The sequence below is a fragment of the Cricetulus griseus genome, chromosome 4 (assembly GCF_003668045.3).
Source record: "Cricetulus griseus strain 17A/GY chromosome 4, alternate assembly CriGri-PICRH-1.0, whole genome shotgun sequence".
Classification (NCBI taxonomy): domain Eukaryota; kingdom Metazoa; phylum Chordata; class Mammalia; order Rodentia; family Cricetidae; genus Cricetulus; species Cricetulus griseus.
In genome coordinates, this window is record NC_048597.1 from 204,123,227 (window position 1) to 204,143,560 (window position 20,334).

Here is a 20,334-nt window from a genome sequence, read left to right on the forward strand (position 1 = left end):
AAAAAAAAAAGTTGTTCTCCAAGGCACTATGACTTAATTCATCATAAATAAAAATTTCATTCTCAAATAGCCAAAGCCAAAGATACAATAGAAGCAAAACTACAGTACCTATTTCTAACATGGCATTAAAAAAAAAAAAAAAAAGCTAAAAAAACTGGCATTCTCAACTATACATCATCTAAACGTCCCCAAAATATATGAGTAAGAATACCAAGCTGAGAATGATGGCACATGTCTATCACTTCAGAAATGAAGGCAGGAAGACAGAGTTCCAGACCAGCCTGAGCTACATAAAGAGACTCTACCTCAAAAACCCAAATCAAACAGGAAAATGGAACAATTAGAAAAGAAATACATCCAATAAAAGGAGTATCTAGTGTCAGAGGGAGATACACAAACTTTCCCATAAATGAAACTGACATAAAAAACTACTTGAAAAGAGATAAAATGACATCAATTATTTGTATTATATGCCAGGAAAAACTGCATGAAGATTAAATTTTCTTAAAAATGGAAACAATTCTAGGAATTCATTGGGATTCTTCTAAGAATGCAGATCCTAGAGGAAAATCCTTCTATAAGCCAGAAATGGAAAAGAAAAAAAGAAAGAAAAAAGAAAAGAAAAGGCAAGAAATCATGGGGAAAGACTGAGCACTGAGTATAACAATAATTTTTACAAGAATAAAACCAAAAGAAAAATAAAAAGAAATAAAGCAGGGGAGCGAGGTACTCAACTGTATTCCCACTGAAAGATCTGCAAATTCAAAACTACACTGAGGTATTATTTTTCATACTACAAATTGGCAAAGATTCCTTCAGCAAGATTCACTACATGCACGTGTATGGGGGTGGGGTCATCACTTTTATTAGTATTCACTCCAACTATCTCCCCTTTCAGGAATATGTCCCCAAAGGCAAACTAGGAAAAAAAAATGCACATATTCATAAAAAGCATTTGTAACATAATGTCCGAAGAGCAAAACCAAAAATCCCTCAATAGGATTTTTTGTTTGTTTGTTTTTGTTTTTCCAGACAGGGTTTCTCTGTGTAGCTTTGGAGCCTATCCTGGCACTCGCTCTGGAGAGACCAGGCTGGTCTCAACTCACAGAGATCCACCTCCCTCTGCTGGGATTAAAGGCGTGTGCCACCAACGTCCGGCCCTCAATAGGATTTTAAATGAACAAACTATTACAAACCTACAAAGCTATAAAAATGTAGGATTTCTCTATCCTACAAGTACTCATAAAGATATAACATTTGGTTAAAAAGAGTAAATGGAGGAAAGTACTCTTACTCTATAGCATACTATCATCCATCTAAAAAGGAAGATAAAAAGGAAAAGGGTACAGTAGAGTACATGCACACACAAACACACACACTTTGACAAAATAACTGATCATCACATAGAGCTATAGATCAGGGGAAAGGAAGAGAAGCTTCCTTATGTTAAAGACTTGACTCAGACGTGGAGTTGCAAACACGTAAGAAGTCAAATTCTTCAGAAACATGGTCTCTACTGCTTACACATTCATTTCAAAGCATAACCTAAAATATACTTAAACATTACCTTTTTCTTTAGTTCCTCTTGCTCCTTCTTACTTAAAGTTCGCTTCGCTGTGCTCATTTTTCCAATGCTGAATGCTTTAAGCTTGTTTTCTAGAAGAGGCTGTAAAAAGAAACAAAAAGATTATTTTGTCTTTACATACATATTTTAATGTTACTTATAAATTTAAAATATGTTAATTTATAGCCAAGTCTTTAGAAGAGTTACTGTTTTAAAGTACCAAATGCAAACAAAAGCTGGGGTTACTCCAAGCAGACTATGGTTTTGAGGTACATACCCACTCAATGAGGAATGCTCTTTATTTCCTAACTCAAAGTCAGTAACAGGCAAAAGGCTTTTTTACAGGGAAGAGGGGTTAAAATAAAAAAGAAACACAAACCAAGGTGTAGTTGGTTTCTTTACTCTTTGGGGGCCTGCCATTCAGCTCCCAAATAAATGCACAGAGACTTTTTCTTACTAATGAATGCCCAGCCTTAGCTTAGCCTGTTTCTAGCCAGTTTTTCTAACTTAGATTATCCCATTTCTCTTTAACTACGTTTTGCCTCTGGACTTTTTACCTTTATTTATTCTATACATCTTTCCTTCCTTCTTACACCATGACTGGCCCCTGGCATCCTCTCCTCCTCCTCTTCTCACTCCTGGATCTTCTTCCCTAGATTTCTCCTATTTATTCTCTCTGCCCTGCCAGAGAGCCTAGCTACTGGCTGTTCAGCTCTTTATTAGACCAAGCAGGTATTTTAGGCAGGCAAAGTAACACACAGCTTTACAGTTCATAAACAAATGTAACATAAAAGAATGCAACACATCTTTGCATCATTAAACAAATATTCTACAGCATAAACAAATGTAACACATCTTAACTAATATTCCACAACACCAAGGCTTAGAACAAAAACAAACATAAGAGAAAGGAGAATACAGACATCTCTAGGCAAAAGCAGCAAGGACAAAGACCAGACCCTCAAGTGGGAGAGGCATTTCCACTCCCTGGAAGCCCTCTGTAACTTCCATTTCAGACACTACAAATCACATCACATTCTTTGTTTTTTTTAAAGATTTATTATTTATTATGTATACAGTTTTCTGCCTGCATGTATCCACGCAAGCCAGAAGAGGGCACCAATCTCATTACAGAAGGTTGTGAGCCACCATGTGGTTGCTGAGAATTGACCTCTGGAAAACCAGTGTTCTTAACCTCTGAGCCATCTCAGAGGTTAAGTACCTCATTTATCAAAAATATTTATATTAACATAGTTTCATTTTCTTTCCTGGGACTACTGCAAATTTCAGCTTTCAGCATATATAAAACTTTATCAATAATTTGAATACAAAAATGAGCACCCCAATCTGAAAATCTAAAATCTGAAACACTCCATATCACAAATGGAAAGTTCCACACCTCATCCCAAGGAACAGATTGCAGTCAAAAATCCAGGTGCAAAATACTGTGTAACAAATTACCTTTAGGTTATATATATATATATATATATATATATATATATATATATATCACACACACACACACAAAACAGAGACTAACATTATGTTTAGACTTGAATCTCATGCCCAAGATACCTCAAGTATAAGAAAATATTCCAATAATCAAAATCTTTTTTTAAAAAATCCAAAATCCAAAACACGTCTCATGCTAAGCAGTTCCGACAGTCAACTTATATAAGAACTCTATCTGGCAGCACTTAGAAGACCTTGGTCCTTCCCTCCTCCATCCTTTTCTTTGCCCAGTACCACCTCCACACCCACAGACCTAGCTCCAGATGAAGAATGGGGCTGGGAGCTGCCTCTGCCTGATAACGGTAGCTCTCACCCTCAAAGAAGCATGCATGTCTTTGCAGCAGTCAGAGACCATCACAGAAACTACAACTGTTCAAACTTTAGGGAACAACTGATTGTGAGGTGCCCAAACCCAAGAAATACATCTAAAACACAACTGGAGGAAGAGATTTTAAGAGCCAAAGACTCTGCTTTGAGATTGTGCCTCCTAAAAAAGAAAATTAAGCCACATCCATGATACCTTAATAATGTGGCTGCCTAAACAGACCTGATTAATAACACCACCAACAGACATCTTAGTGGAAGAGGGAAATTTCCAGTGGTCCTACCTCTAGACAGAAGACAGGCAACTGAAGACTGCAGAGAGGGAGAATTAGTCTTCCCCAGGGACGAAGCCCACAACTGGTTATACAATCATTTACACATAAGAAACACTAAAACCAACTTGTAGCACAAATTCTAATGGGTTTTAATAATAAAAACCCAGAGTCAGATATAGGCTAATGCTGAGTGATCAGAGAAGCAGAGCAGCTAGCCACTAATTCTTACCTCTACCAAATCCTCAGACCAAAAGGGAAATCATGTCCCTACAAACCCTCAGACTGAATGCAATGAGCTCCTGTCTCCTCCTGCCTTATATTCCTTTGCCCAGTCATATCCCTTCCTGTCTCCACCTCCCTAGTGCTAGGTTTAAAGGCATACAACTCCCAAATACTGGGAGTGAAGTATGAAACACCACCACCTAGCTCTATTTCTCTTTTGGACTGCATCCATCTCGTTTAGCCCAGGGTAGCCTTGAACTCATAGAGATCCATCTGCCTCAGTCGCCCAAGTGCTGGGATTTAAGGTGTATACCACCATTGCCTGGCCTCTATTGCTAAGTAGTGTGGCTAGCTCTGCACTCTGATCTTCAGGCAAGCTTTATTTGTTAAAGCACATTCACCACACCAACTCACAGGGGAGGGAGGGGGAGGGAGGAGGGAGGGAGGGAGGGAGGGAGGGAGGGAGGGAGGAGGGAGGAGAGAGAGAGGGGGAGAGAGGGGGGAGAGAGAGAGAGAGAGAGAGAGAGAGGAGAGGGAGAGGGAGAGAGAGAGAGTAACAATAATAGTCAAAGAAAAAGAGGACATGAATTTGAGGAGTCAAGAGGTGGGGACAAAGGAAGAGTTGAGAATAAGTACATATAAAGTTGGGAGGGAAAGGGGTAGGTGAGAGGAGTCAAAAGAGAAGAATGGAGTGTAGACTTGATCAAAACACATATATACACATGAAATTCTCAATTTAAGAGAAAATATTTTTAAAAGATTTATTTATTTATTATGTATACACTGTTATACCTTCATGTATGCCTATAATGAGGGCACCAGATGGCTGGAGGAAATTGAACTCAGGACCTCTGGAAGAGCAACCAACACTCTTAACCTCTAAGCCATCTCTCCAGTCCGAGAAAACATATTTTTAAAGACTTTAGCACATTTTAATTCTATTTATTTTTGTGTTTGCATGTGAGAAACAGAGCACATATACCAAAGCATATGTGTGAAGGCTAAAGCACAACTTAAGAGAGCTGGTTCTCTGCATTCACCATGTAGATCCCAAGGAGCAAGCTTGGGTGGGTCAGGTTTGGTGGCAAGTATGTTCACAATTTGAGCCACCTAGCTGGTCCAAGTATTTTAATGAAGCCTTCAAATGTACAATCTAGAAGCAGTTTTTTCCTTCTGAAACTTGATCTAAATAGTCCAAAGGCCTTCAGTTGTTTCATGTTATTCATCTGATTCATAAACTTAAAAGGTAGGTATGTTAATTAAAATATAACCTAAAATACTGAAATCTGAAGTTTTTCTCTTCCTTACTAAATTGAGAAGTTAACAAATAACTAAATTACTTTGGAAATATAGTATGAAAGAAAAACCCTGAAATTACATTAAAAGTCCTCTGGGAAAGATAAGCAGTTAATAATACAAAAAGTAATCAAGCAAGCAAACTCTCCAGATTTTTACTTATCTTCTGACTGTTTGCTTGCATACATGCATGTGCACTACATGTGTGCTTCAATGAGATCAGAAGAGCGTGTCAGATCCACTAGAACTGGAGTCACTGGTGGTTTTGAATCACCTATGGGATACTGGGAACTAAACCTGGGTCCTGGACAAAAAGTAGCAAGTGCTCTTAACCACTGAGCCATCTCTCCAGCCTCAAAAGTCATTTTTTAAAAACTGATTCAAAAATCACCTTTTCCTCAAAATTGAAAAATGTCCTGCCATCATTCACTGTCATTGGAGTTAGTTTCAAAATTTTAAATAAATGAAAATTATAGACATTCAAGGAAAAAACACAATTTTAAGAAACAAAATTTGTAGCTGGGAATAGTTGCACACACTTTTAAACCCAGCACTTGGGAGGCAGATACAAGCAGATCTGAGTTCGAGGATAGTCTGATCTACATAGCAAGTTGCAGGACAGTCAGGGCTACAGAGAAAACCCTGTCTGGAAAAACCCACAGGAAGAAGGAGGAGGAAGAGGAGACAGGAAGAAAGAAAAGAAATAAAATGTGTGTGCTCAAATGTCATTAATATGCTAACATCTAGATTTGGATATCCAGAAGAGAAAATTACTGAGTGTTTCTCAAAGAAGTAATATAATCATTTATGTTAAAGTTAAGTTTTTTCTGAAATAAAAATACCAGAAAAACTGGCTATTTTAAGTTGTATTCCTATGAAATGTATCTCAGAAAGGTAAATATATAATTATGCCCAGGAAAAAATTAAAAATGTGTGACCAGGCCATACATGGCAGAGTACGTATTTAATCCCAGTACTCTGGAGGCAAAAGCAGGAAAATCTCCATGAATTCAAGGCCAGCCTGAGCCGGGCGTTGGTGGCGCATGCCTTTAATCCCAGCACTCGGGAGGCAGAGGCAGGTGGATCTCTGTGAGTTCGAGGCCAGCCTGGTCTCCAGAGCGAGTGCCAGGTTAGGCTCCAAAGCTACACATTGAAACCCTGACTCGAAAAACCAAAAGCAAACAATCAAGGCCAGCCTGGTCTACACAACAGTACTCAGATATAAAGTACTATGTAGAAATCCTGTCTTTTTAAAATAAAAAATAAAAAAAAAGTATGATCAGTGTTCAATGCTGGCTGAAGACAATGTTTTCTGAATTTTTTCACAAGAAAAATTATTTAAGTTGTACACTTTTTAGAAATAGTGCTAAGAACTGAATGTAGGGCCTCATACATGCTAGACAAGTATGCTACCAATAGCATATACCTAACTCAAGAAAAATTATTTTAAATAGATTTTTTTAAAAACTAAAAGACCCAGGGATATTTTGTAGTAAAGAACCCATTTCTCAAGGGCAGGAAGATAATTCAGTCAGTGAAATGTTTGCATCAATGAGAACCTATGTATGGATCCACAGCACCTATGCAAAAAGCCAGTGGTAGTGGGGCATGTGTCTGTAACCCCGGCACTGTAGGTGAGAGCTTCAATAGCTAGCCAGGCTTGCAGAATGGAAGAGGAGCTCTAGATTCAATGAGGGACCTTGGTTCACAGTAAACAAGGTGTGGTAACTGAGAAAAATGTCCAGTGTTGACCACTGGCCTCTACTTGCACCCGCACGCACACACATATGTACACACAGAGAGAAGAGAGCTTCTTTCTATGTCCCTGATTGTCCCAGGACTCCACTTACCCAAGTGACTAACATCTAGTCCTGTTTGTTTTCAGAGAGAACATAAGCTCTTAGAATATAAGGACTTGATCCTTTTTTACATTGTGTGTGTGCTCATATTGTGGATAGATGGTGTGGATGGCAAGGCATGTCTGTGGAGGTCAGAGAACAACTCTGTAAAGTCATTTCTCTCCATCCATCTACACATGGGTTCTAGGGATCCAACTTGTTCCTAGGCTTGCACAGCTAGCACCTTTACCTACTGAACAATGTCACCAGATCCAAAGACTGTCTTAATTGCCTGAATATGTCTAGTAACTCAATAAACATGACAATAATCACTTTACATTCAAATGTTTACTTTTCAAATAAAATTAAACAAGCATCTTCAATGAAACATCTAATAAGCTAAAATTCTTCTTTAAGTAAATGGGAGTATATTGTTAATAAAAAATACTAATCTCAAATAGTATAAAATGAAACAAGTACAAGACCACCATAATCAAGGACAGAGTAAAACTCTTAGCCATCCTTTGTCATCTTTAGCAATACTCACTCTTGAGAGATTCTGATGAGGAGAATCACAAAGGCTTTCACGAGTACTTTCATTCCTATAATTGTGTTTTCTTGGGCTTTTAGGTCGTGTTCGACTTGGCATATCACTATCTGAGGGTCCAGATGCATCCATCTTTGGATAAAGTTTTAAAAATGGTTTCAAAAATAGCATCCATAGTACTAAAGACTAGAATTAATCCAAAGTGTCTACATATTGATAAATTTCTCAGGTTATCTAAAAACACATTATTAACAACACCAAGTTCATAAGTAAATTCCTTAAGAGGTTTTCAAAAACTCTGACTTGCCCTTGAAAGCTCAAATATTACATTGGAAATATTTGTTACTCTTGAAGTAACAAGTTTTTTTCCTTCTCTTTCAAGAAAATAATCTGTCAAATACCCAAGTCAGATAACAAGTTTATATGTCAGGCATTCTTTCAAGTAAGATGGCTCAGTGGTTAAGAACACTAGCTGTTCTTCCAGAGATCCTGACTTCAATTCCCAGCAACCACATGGTGGCTCACAACCGTCTGTAATGATATCTGGTGCCCTCTTCTGGCCTGCAGGGATACATGCAGACAGAACACTGTATACAGAATAATTTAAAAAAAAAAAAAAAAAAGAGCGGTAGTTCATGAAGTGGTTTCATCTTCAACTCAGTTGCTTTACTACAAACTTCATACTCTGGTAAGCAGCAGACCATATATGTACTTGTTTCATCACACAGGATATGAAAATGAAAGACCCACACATGAGCTGAGTCTTCATAATTTTACAACTTTACTAAAAACAATACTCTTTGAGTCAAGGTCTGTTAAAATAGTGGGTCAGCTTCAAATTCATGATTCCATGATCTCCCTTCCTGCATTATCCTCCCAAATGCTGAGGTTACAGGCATAGCCTCTATCCAGGCTCACCCACTAAAACATCCTTAAAGTAGCATACTTTATTGTATATGATAGGAATGAATACAACAGTTTATTTTGGAGTCACTTCCTTGTTCATGCTAACATGCCAATAGTTTGCCTTCCAGTTGTTTCAAGGAAAATGTTAACACAATGAGAAAGGCAAATAATGCACTGGCATTTTTACAAAAGGGTTTTAATTTTGGCCTACGTGAAGCATGGGGGAGAGCACGTGTGCACTTGTTTGTGCATGAGTTTGGAGTCCATAGGTTGATATCAAGTATCTTCCCTAGTCACTTGCCACCTTATTATTTGAGGCAAGATCTCTCACTGAACCTGGAACTCCACAGTTCACAGAAGCTGGCTAGGCAGAGTGCTCCAGGGATCCATCCACCCATCTGTTTCCCCAGGACAAAGATTAAATGAAACACAAACCACGATGCCCAGCCTTCACACAGTACTATGACGAGCACTTTACCTACTGAGCCATCTCCCAAAGCCCCCACTACAAAATAGCTCTGAGTTCACATACTCCCAAAAGGTTCTCAACAGCTTATAGGAGTCTGCACACCATACCTTGAATGCCATAATGTGGAAAAAATATTAATTGCAGTATTCAAAATGTCAAAAAGCTTTAAACAGAAAAGGCATATACCCAGTAAGAAAACAAGTATGTCTACCTTGCTATAGTGGAACACTGTATCATGAGAAAGAACTGACTAGCACTTCCCAATCCAGCTGATTTGCAAGGATTTCAATAGGCAGGTACAATGTGCAGCAAGAAAGAGGTGTATATAAGGCAATCAATATGTAAACAAACACATTTATGTACACAGAATCTTATAAGCACAATAAAAAACAAAATACACATGTCAAGTTTCTAATGCAATTTGAGTTTATATAAACAAAACACAAAAGCAGACACAATTATATGTTGACACAATAAACTGTATTCATTTAGCATGTAAAAAGAAATTGTATTTTTTAAAGAAAAAAGAGAAATGCTATCGTTTATACTTACATGTGCATCTGAAGATCCTGATGAATGTACATCCGATGATCGGCTCTATGTACCAAAACAACAAAAGCAAATATTTAAAGGATCAGAAATTCTTTCTACACTGTTTCTTATGCTGCAAAGGTTTAATCTTCCCTAGCTTTCAGCCATTGCTTGTTCACCTAATGAAACTGAACAGCATAATTGCATTTTCTGGCTTACAAAAAAAAGTTGTGACCCAAGGTAAAACAGACGTGTTAAGTCAATTCTTAAATATTAACAATGTGCAGGGTACTGGTAGTGCTTGCCTTTAATCCCAGCACTCGGGAGGCAGAGGCAGGCAGATCTCTGTGAGTTCAAGGCCAGCATGGTCTACAGAGCTAGTTCTAGGATAGGCTCCAAAGCTACACAGAGAAACCCTGTCTCAGATATAACAAACAAACAAATAAAAAATTAAAAATTAACAGTGCATATTTCTAAATATCTGACACAAATACAAATGAAAAAAATCTGAACTGTAACTACCTTTTCATTTTACAGGCTGCAAACCTAACCACTATTCATAGCAAAACATAGAAAAGCTTCTCCCGAGTCCTAGCACTAACACAGTCAGAGCAGTACTTCCTAGGTCACAGAAACCTGCCTTCCTTTCTCTCGTCACTCAACAAACACAAATACACGCCTTAACTTCACTGTGTACAAGAAGGCACAGCATTCACTGCAGAACTAGTTCAAGGAAAGGAAAAACTTATCAACTCTCCATCAGCTACCATTTTCAACTTGCTTTAAGAGAGCTGCTTCTGCCAGGCTGGTATGGCACAGCCATTTAGTCCCAGCACTCAAGAAGGCAGACGATCTCTGTGAGTTTGAGACCAGCCTGGTCTACCTATATATCAAACTCTGGGGCAGTCAAGGATACATAATGAGACCCTGTCTCAGAGAAAGAGAATGAGTGAGTGCTGGCTATCTATTTCTTTTGTTTGTTTGTTTGTTTATTTGTTTGTTTTTCGGGGTTTTTTTTGGGGGGGGACAGGGGGTGTTTCCAGACAAGAGTTTCTCTGTCTAACAGTCCTGGCTATCCTGGAAATCGTAGACCAAGCTGGCCTCGAATTCAAAGAGAACTGCTGCCTCTGCCTCCCAAGCGCTGGGATTAAAGGTGTGTGCCACCAATGCCTAGATGATGTGGGGTGCAGGGATAGTTACCATCTAAACTCTGTAAAATACATCTTGATGTCTGTAGTCATCTGGAAATTAGAAAATCTAAAGTAACAAATGCCTACTTCCACAAAAGACAAATTCAGCCAAAGGCTAAAGTAAAACAACTGCAAACCTTTTACCAATGATATGCTGCTGAGCTACCCAGCATTCAGATCACTTACTTTTAGACCTATGATTAACAAAGGGCTGCAAATTGAGGTTCACAAGATTTTCTTACTTTTGTGTGTGTGTGTGTGTGTGTGTGTGTGTGTGTGCGCGCGCGCGCGCGCACACACACACACACTAAGATGGGCAAATAACAACATGTAGAGGTCAGTTCTCTCCTTCTACCACTTGAGTCTCGGACTGAGCTTGGGTAGTCAGGCTTGCCAGCAAGCCCCTTTACCTGCTGAGCCATTTTGCTGCCCTGAACACTAAAGAAAAAAGGCAGTTGAAACAATATAGTTATACCACAAGAGCACATCTGGCCAGGCAAATCTTAATCTGGCAGGGAAAGGAAGACTGCCAGGAAGCACATCTAGGATAAGATATGAAGATATTTGAAGTAATCCCTCATAAACCCAGCAATGCAATAATCTCTAACCTCTGGCCCGCCAGCCTTCAAATTCTTTCTAATCTATATTTGAGAACAACTCTCCTAAAGAACTTCCCAGTTCTCTAATTTAGCCCAGTCATTATCTGTCCAAACCAGTCTTAGTTCCTTTTATTCTCCCCATGAAAGTGCACTGAACACTACCTGGACTGATCACTTGACAATTCATTTCCCAATTATTTACTGTCTTCATCTTCCCCAGTTCTTTCTAATGCCCAAAATACAACCTTCAAAGCTCTGCTCACTGTTCAAAGCAATCAATCAAATTCCACTAAGCTCTGGACAGCTCCCCATCTCCCCGCTCAAACATCATTTCCTTGCTTTCAGATACTCTGCCTTGCTCTGTGTACTGACTCTCTCCCACTACACAGCATGCTCCCTCTAACTCTTCACATTTCTTGTTTGAAATGTTATATCTCAGCATCACACTCAAGACCACGCAAGAGAAAGAGCTTCAATATAACTGTTGACTTATACATAAGTACCTACCAAAAAAGCTACACACTAGACTACATACCACTCTGCCCATTCATTAATAAGTGGCTATTCAAGCCAAACCAAGGTTTCCACTTAAAACACACACAATTTGGGGGTTGGAGGGATGGCTCAGTGGATAATTAAAGAGCACTGGCTACTCTTGCAGAGGACCTGGTTCAATTCTGAACACCTACAAAGCAGCTCACAATCATCTCTAACTCCAGTCTCAAGGGATCCAATGCCTTTTCTGGTCTCTATGGGTGTCAGAGACATACAATGTCCACACAGGCACATACATGGTCCACAGACATACATGCAGGAAAAATACCCCTACACATAAAATACTTTTTATTTAGTTTTTAAAAACTTTAAGAGCATTAAAACATTCTGTATAATAGTTATTTACTCATACTCATAAATACTATCAAAATAGGAAACACTTAAATACATTTTTAATATCTCTAAATTTTCCTAAAAGTTGAGGAACAGACCTCTTAACAATAGCCTCAAGTGTCACTGGCTTTCAAAACATATTTCTGGGATTCAGGGTGCACCTCAATGACAAGAGTATGCACTCAGTATGTAAAAGGCCCTAGAATTAATTCCCAGCGACAACAGTTTAAGAGGCAATCTGACAGATTCATTTTTTATTTTAAAATCCCACAGAAAATTTTTTTATTTATTTCAAAAGTGCTGCTATTTGTAAAAAGGGTTAGAGAAACAGAAGTCTTCAACTTGTACACCAAATGATTTCTTCATTCATTGGCCACTACGGTAAATGACTGTATTTTCTAAGGTTTACTTTCCAAGGGGTAAGTTTCAGAAATAAAAGCCAAAAGAATTAAAAGAAAGGCTTTTAGAAAACAAATCAGTACAATAAGATAATATTTTTAACACCAACAGTCTTTATAATCTAGCAAAATAGTTCTGAAAACTCCTCTAAAACACAGGAGCTAGAGCAGCAGTTCTCAGCCTGTGGGTCATATGGCCTTTTCACAGTAATCCAGTTCCAGGGGCCTAATACCTTCTTCTGACTTCATTGGACATCAGGCACAAACATGATATACATACATTATTACATTCAGACAAAACGCCCACACACATAAAATAAAAATAAATATATCTAAAATCAGGTCTAAAACATACTGATCTCTTGAGTTCAGAGTTGAGATGTAACTCCATTAGGAGGGTGCCTCCCCAGCATGTACAAGGTCCTGGTTTGATCCCTAATACTTTACACACCAGAGGAGGTGGCACATGCCTGTATTCCCAGCACTCAGGAGGTGGAGACAGAAAGATGAAGAGTTCAAAGTCATCCAAAGCTACACAGAGTTTGAGGCAAGTCCATTAGACCATGTCTAGGAAAAAAGGAAGGAGGGTGCAAGGAAAAGAAAAAAAAAAAAGGAAGGGAGGGAACTAGAGATTAAATTCAAGTTGGACATAAGATCAGGCCTAATAATCCTAGCACTCTGGATACTGAATATTTGTAAGTTTTTGTAAGTATTTATAAATATTCAGTAACCAGAGTGCTAGGATTAGACTCCAAGGCCAGTCTAAGCTACATATTGAGTTCAAAGCTAGCCTGGACCAGAGTAAGATCCTGTCTCAAAGAAAAAGGGGAGGTAGTGCCATACTCGCTGGTTCTACTCAAAAACACAACCAACCATCAATCACCAAAAACATTAACCATTTTATATTTAAGATAAAATTCCAATCATGACATACTAAAGGTTCAGTTTCATGCTAGCAAACTATGAAGAGCTGAAGTTTCAAAGTTTGTATTCTGCTTGGACTGTTTCATACTTAAATACTCACCCGTGTCTGTCTGTCTGTCTGTCTGTCTGTCTCTCTCTCTCTCTCTCTCTCTCTCTCTCTCTCTCTCTCTCTGTCATACACACACACTCCCACACAGAAAAAAATAAATAGGAATCTCAAGACTTGAATAGATTCCAATTTTACTATTTTTATATTTTTGGTTGTAAGCCTAGCCTTTAACAGCTGAGTTATCCCTCCAGCCCCTAATTTTACTATTTTTAACCATTACTTTTTTTTGCTAGTATGCAGTCTTTCAATTCAATACTACATGCTCAAAGATTCAGTAGTTTGATAGCAGTGTGCAACAATTCCCTCCAAACTAAACCTGCATGTTGGAGAGATCTTAAAACACAGTATCCTAAAGGGAGTATTCTTCGGGGAAGCTAACGATCTAAAAGCTTCAGGAAGTCCCTGAAACTAACCAGGTACCCTAGACTCCTACCTTTTCAGAGAAATTAAGTGCTGAAGACTCCTGAGAGACACTCTCAGACCAAAGCCACCTGAAAGAAATCAGCCAAGTTGCCCAGAAGACTCTCAGACAAGCAGAGCTGCTTGGAAAAAGTTCAGAACAATTGCAAATAGCTGTTTTTGAGTCATTTCTGCTCCTGTAAATAACATCTCATCCATATTCTTGTAAATAACCCAATATAACACAGTGGACTTTGCTGGTATCTTTGATCTGCCTGTCAGTTCCCTATCTGGAGTAAGTAGACATTGGTTCACATCTCCCCAGAAGTGTTACACAGAGACATAATTTTTTAAAAGCAAAAAAAAAAAAAAAAAAAAAAAAAAAGGGGGGGGGAGACTAGGACAGGCAAAATGGCTTACGTGGTAAAGCCACTTGCTGCCAAGTCTGACAATCCTAAGTTTGATCTCAGAACCCAAATAATAGAGGAAAAGAACCAACTCCTTCAAGCTGTCTTCTGACCTTAACCCATGCCCACACATAAACATACACCAAAAAAAAAAAAAAAAAAAAAAAAAAAAAAGGAAACAGGTATCATCACTGCCAGAGTGAAATTATCATCCTAGTCACATCCTCATTTGTATTAACACACACACACACACACACACACACACACACACACACACACACTCACACTCAGACACACACACACCACACACACACTCACACACACACCACACACCACACTCACACACAGACACACACACACACTCACACACCACACACACACATACACTCACACTCAGACACACACACACACACAACACACACTCACACACAGACACACACACACACATACCACACACACTCACACTCACACACACAGAGACACACACAAACACACACACTCACACACACACATAACAGACACACACACACACTCACACACACACATACCACACACACCACACACACACTTACACACACACACATACCACACACACCACACACACACACACACACACACATCAAAATAACAAAAAATCTTTGTTTGTATTTCCAGACAGGGTTTTTCTGTGTAGCCTTGGCTGTTCTGGAACTTGCTCTGTAGACCAATTTGAGACTGGCCTCAAATTCATAGAGATCCTCCTACCTTTGCCTCCCAGGTGTTGGGAATTAAAGGCATGGACCACCACTGCCCAACAAAATAACAAATTTTTAATATACTATTTTTAATGTTTAGCAATATCTTAGATTAACAACCATAGGTTATGTCTCTCCCCTCTGAAACAAAGCTATAAGTCTCCAAAAACCCCTCCTAAGGCCAAGAAATACTTTAGTAAAATAGAAAAAAGATGGAATGGAAAATTTCTGTTCATTTCTAAAATGTACTCTATGTCTACCAGGAGATATTAAATGAAATGTATAGAACAATTATATAAAAATAAATGGGAATGTGGGGGACACTCCCCCATCAAGTCCACCTACAGGGACAACTACATACACTATGCACATCATTTGATTATAAATATATAGTTAATCTTAAGGCTAAAAAGAATCCTAGTGGTTTGTGTATTTATAATTAAGAGACATGAAGAGGCCCAGTAGTATACAGTATACAGAATACAGAATACAGGCACTTGCCACACAGCATGGAGACCTGAGTTTGATCCTTGGAACCCAGTGTCCTGACTTTCACAAATGCACTGTGGCATGAGGGTCCAAACACACACACATACACACACACACTTTTTGTAAAAGAGAGAGAGTCACCATTGTCAATGGCAAAAGCCCTGTCTCTTGTAAAAGTTAACATTTTCCTCAATGACTAATAAGCACCTCTATCCATATAGATGGAAATGTAACTACCAAGGAACATGAAACCGAAGTATCTATCTACCCGATATACACTGTAGAATAAAAGGTAAATACCTGTTATTTTCAGAGAAAGAAACCAAGGCTGGCAATTCCAAATACTGCTGTACTAGCCAATATGATCTTACAATAATGTCTGAACTTATATTCAAAGTGAAAAACAACAATTTGAGCAGTTATCGTGATAGCTGATGAATTAAGATCACAGCATCAATGTGTATCCTGGCACTTCAAGAACCAAGTGCTCTCTATTTCCTTTCAAAAGAAAAGAGAGCTGGAAATGTTTAACATACACCTGTAATCCCAACTTTGGGAAAATGGAAGGAAGGAGAATCAGGATGCTGAGAGTTATATTGGAAGCTCAAATCAGCCTGGGCTGCATGAGTCCCTACTCAAAAACCCACCAGCAAGGTGTGGTGGTGCACACTTTTATAGCCCCAGCACTAGGGAGGCAGAGGCAAGCAGATCTCTGGGAGTTAGCCTGGTCTATAGAGCAAATTCCAGGACAGCCAGCCAGGGCTGTTACACAGCAAAACCCTGTCTTGAAAAACCAAAAGAGGGAAAAAAAAAAAAAAAAAAAAAAAAAAAAAAAACAGGTAAGTAGGATGAGGTGGATGATAAGCAGATTTAGAAAAGGAAGTAAAATTTACTATACATTTATAGACATTAACTCAATCAGCCTCGTAACAAAGATCTTCTCAGGAGAACACTGGTGCGGCACGACTTTAATCTCAGCACACAGGAGGCAAAGGCAGGCAGTTCTCTGTGAATTCGAGGCCAGCCTGACATACACAGCAGAGTTTCAGGACAAAATCTACACACGGAGAAACCCCCGTCTCAAAAGTGAAAAAAAAAAAAATTCATCTGTAATAAAATGAGAAAAGCTGAGGCTCAAGACATTAAGCAATGTGCCTTAATATTATCACAAATATATTTAATTACCAAGTCAGGATTTGAATGCAAATGTCTTCTTTTCAAAACCTATATAACCTTGCCATTCAATTACAGCACTTCAGTACTAATAGAGAAATCATGGAAAAAATTTAAGTCTTGCAGACACCAGTAAAAAACCTGTTAGTAATATCTAAAGGACTATAAACTGGAAAAAAAATAACTAGTGTTTATAGAAAAAAATCCAACAAGTTACTTAATACTAAAAGGGAGCAACCACACGTTCACAGCTATGAGAAATATTCTTTTTTGTTGCTGTTTTCGAGACGGGGTTTCTCTGTGTAGCTTTGTAGACCAGGCTGGCTTCGAACTCACAGAGATCCGCCTGCCTTTGCCTCCTGTGTGCAGGGATCAAAGGTGTGTGCCACCACCGCCCGGCGGAGAAGTATTCTTTTAGCAGGAAGTCTGAACACACTGAAAAGTTTTCAATGTATCCAGGCCTCAAGTAGGGGATACTTAATACTTTGAGAAGAAAAAACAAGAGTATTTATGGATGTGGCTAGCTTTAATAACAGCCCTCTAACACAGTGAGAAGATGTTTTCGTCATGGGTCTGAAACGAAGGCTGGCATCATGAGGTACCCCTTTATTTACCTTCTCCCCAAGAAAGGTGAGGAGGGGAAATCTACTAGAAAGAAACTAACTTACAGTAAGGGTTTGGTGTAAGCGCAACCAAAACTGCACCCCTACCATAATTTCACATAACTAAAGAATGTCTACTATGGCCATCGCTACTTGCAAAGTAAATGTGGGGCAATCATTTAGCAAAACGGCAGGAAAACTCAAGTCTTATTAGAAACAGAGAGCAAGTATTCTACGTGTTGTTTCTCAAATCGAACGGCAAATTCAAGACCTTTTCTTGTAAACTTAATTACCTAATAACTGACTGATAACCATTCACTTTTAATTCCCTAGACTTAAGTGTTACCCAACTTCTTGTCTCTGCATCTAAAGCCTCACAACTGGTTTATGGCAGTACTTATTACCTTCAATAACCGAGTTGGGGGGATGAGAATCTCCGAGCAAAATAACACAAAATACGAGAAGAAGGAAAAAAAAAAAACTATGAAACGCCCTGGTCAAGATGGCAACTAATACCAGATGTTAACACAACCTTACTAACAAACTACTTTCACGGCTCAACGGTTTCCCCAGCAGTGCTCGGGCTCCCGGTAAACTCAATGCAAGGCGCTGCTATATCCTTTGGGCACTTTCCAGGTCTACAGTACTTTTCCTTCCCAGTAGAAACCCCACACAGCGGTGGAGACCCCAAGTCTGCGGCCCTCAAAAGTGGCGTTCACCTTTCGCTTCCTAAGAAGTGATGGAAAAGCCACATGTGGAAGCCGAGGCACAGAGAGCTGCTCCTCCCCGCGTCCCACCCGGAGGCCATCCCCTTAGTGGGGTCTCTCCCACACTAGAGACCGTCCAGACTAATTTCCTAGAGGGTATGAGAGGAACCGGGGAAGGCCGGGGCTGGTGAGACCCAAAATAAAGGAGGCGGGGGTGAGGGAGAGAAATAGACACTTAAGACCGGGAACCTTCCCGCCTCTCCCAGACGCCAGCCCGCGACCTGCGAGCGCAGCAGGCTGCGACACAAGGACGCCGATGAACCAGTATCTCAATCACGGGCCTGACCCCAAAGCCAAAAGCGGGGCGAGCCGTGCTCGCCGCCGCCCCCAGGCACGTTAGTGTGGGGCTGAATCCCGGCCGGGACGGACGCGCGCTCTCGGGCCTCTCAACCTGCGCACCTTGGTGCAGCGGCGCCAGGCCCACTGTGGAGACCAGGCCTTAGGCCCTCGCCCCAGTAATCTCTCGAAGGCCACAGATTTCTGGAAGCCCCAGACCACAGTGAAAGACCCGCTGACGGACGGAGATCTCTAAGAAACTACCTTTGAACTGGCCTTCTGAGATCCGCCTGGCGTTTTGTCGGCCATCTTGAGCTTTGCTCCTCCTTCAGCGGAGGCAGCAGCGCGGGTGAGTCGAGCACCGAAAGAGCCGATGGCAGCAGAGCGCGCCAGAGTCCTGACAGGCTGAGCAGCCGAACGCCGAAACGGAGAACCCAGACGCGCCGTACCGCGTGACTTCCGTGTCAAGTCGCTTCGCGCGCCCCGCCCACTCCCCTCGCCTTCCGGTGGATTGCGGCGCCCCGTCACGTTACGCGGCCGCGGAATTTAGGGAATCTCCTTGACCCGACTTTCAAGGCCAACTGATAACTCAGTCATTTTCTTTCTCGAGCCAACCGGTGTTAGATGCAAGCGGGTTCTACTTCCTGTGGGGGAGGAAAGGAAGCTGCTTCTTAAGGAGAGCCGCAGTAGCCACGTGGGCCGAGCGAGCGTCCCCGCTAAGGAAGTCGCTCTGATGGCCGGCGGGACACTTGTTTGCGCCACGGCCCCTCGGCAGCTCAGACCTTGGTGGGAAGGCAAATTTGCCATCTGCTCGCGTTAAAATGGTGAGCAGTAAGCTAGTGTGACTGCAGAGTTGGGAAAAAGCATTTGGCCCAACCCGAGGGTAGTCGGATAAAAAACTGTTGAGGACGTCTGAGCGTGCTACCTGCAGAGCCTGAAAGGAAAAAAAAAAATCGTAGAGACGGTGTTATAAAAGGAGCATACGTGTAAATTTTATTTTTTTATTCCTTGTTGCGTCGTAGTGCAGGCACGCCACAACAACCGTGTGGAGATGAGAGGGTAATTTGCAGGAGTAGTTGCTCACCTTTTCACCACGATGGGATCCGGGGATCGAACTCAGGTGGGCGGGTTTCCTCAACCAGCTCCTCTTACCCTCTGAACCATCTCTGACTGCTAGCTTCTGTTTCTTTGAAGCATAGACACAAAAGCTGTAGCAGAAGATGGCTTTGAACTGCTGCTTTCTCTTGTCTCTCAGCCTCCGGTCCTGGTTTTTGTTTGTTTTGGTTTCTCCAGGGTTTCTCTGTAACCCTGGCTGTACTGGAGCTAGCTAGCTCTTGTAGTCCAGGCTGGCCTTGAACTCAAGAGATCCGCCTGCCTCTGCCTCCCGAGTGCTGGGATTCCTGCACTACCACCGCTGACCAGGTGTAGGGAGGGAACAGGAACAAGTTCACATAGGACGCCTAGGTAACTGATTTGGTTTTAAGTTAGAATCGTAGTCTCAGGATGCAGTAGGGTTAAGTAGAGTCATGAAGGGAATGCTGCAGTGTAGGCTTCATAACTTGTTCCTAATTCATTATTTGAGCCCTGCTAGGTTTGTTTGCTTGGCTGGTTTGGGTTTGGGCTTTTCTTTCTCTTTTTTTATTTTTATTTTATATACATTTTTTTTTTTTTTTTTTTTTTTACCATGGGTGTTGGGTACCTTGGAACTGGAATTACAATTGTCAGCTGACATGTGGGTACTGGGAATTGAACCTGAGTCCTCTGGAAGAGCAGTGGGTGTTCTTAACCATTGAGCCATCTCTCCAGCCCTGGGTTTTGGTTTTGGTTTTTGTTTGTTTGTTTTAAGACAGTGTCGCTGCGTAGCCTTGGCTGTCTTGGAACTAGCTCTGTAGACC

At 40.5% G+C, this 20,334-nt stretch overlaps 1 protein-coding gene across 5 annotated transcripts in view; it reads right to left on the minus strand.

The window, feature by feature from the left end:
• U2surp (U2 snRNP associated SURP domain containing) overlaps window positions 1-18,959 on the minus strand; it is a 53,873-nt gene extending 34,914 nt beyond the window's left edge. For 2 of the 5 annotated variants that reach the window (XM_027410936.2, XM_027410934.2), the window contains exons 1-3: window positions 18,704-18,856; window positions 9,506-9,550; window positions 1,568-1,666 (exon numbers count right to left, since the gene is read on the minus strand). In XM_027410936.2, coding sequence (XP_027266737.1) covers window positions 1,568-1,666; window positions 9,506-9,550; window positions 18,704-18,748 — 189 coding nt within the window. In that variant the 5' untranslated portion in view covers window positions 18,749-18,856. Of the gene's footprint in view, window positions 1-1,567; window positions 1,667-7,578; window positions 7,711-9,505; window positions 9,551-18,703 lie in introns of all 5 variants that reach the window. The other 3 variants (XM_027410938.2, XM_027410933.2, XM_027410937.2) reach the window with 3 other exon arrangements.
• Between the last annotated feature and the right edge of the window lie 1,375 nt (window positions 18,960-20,334).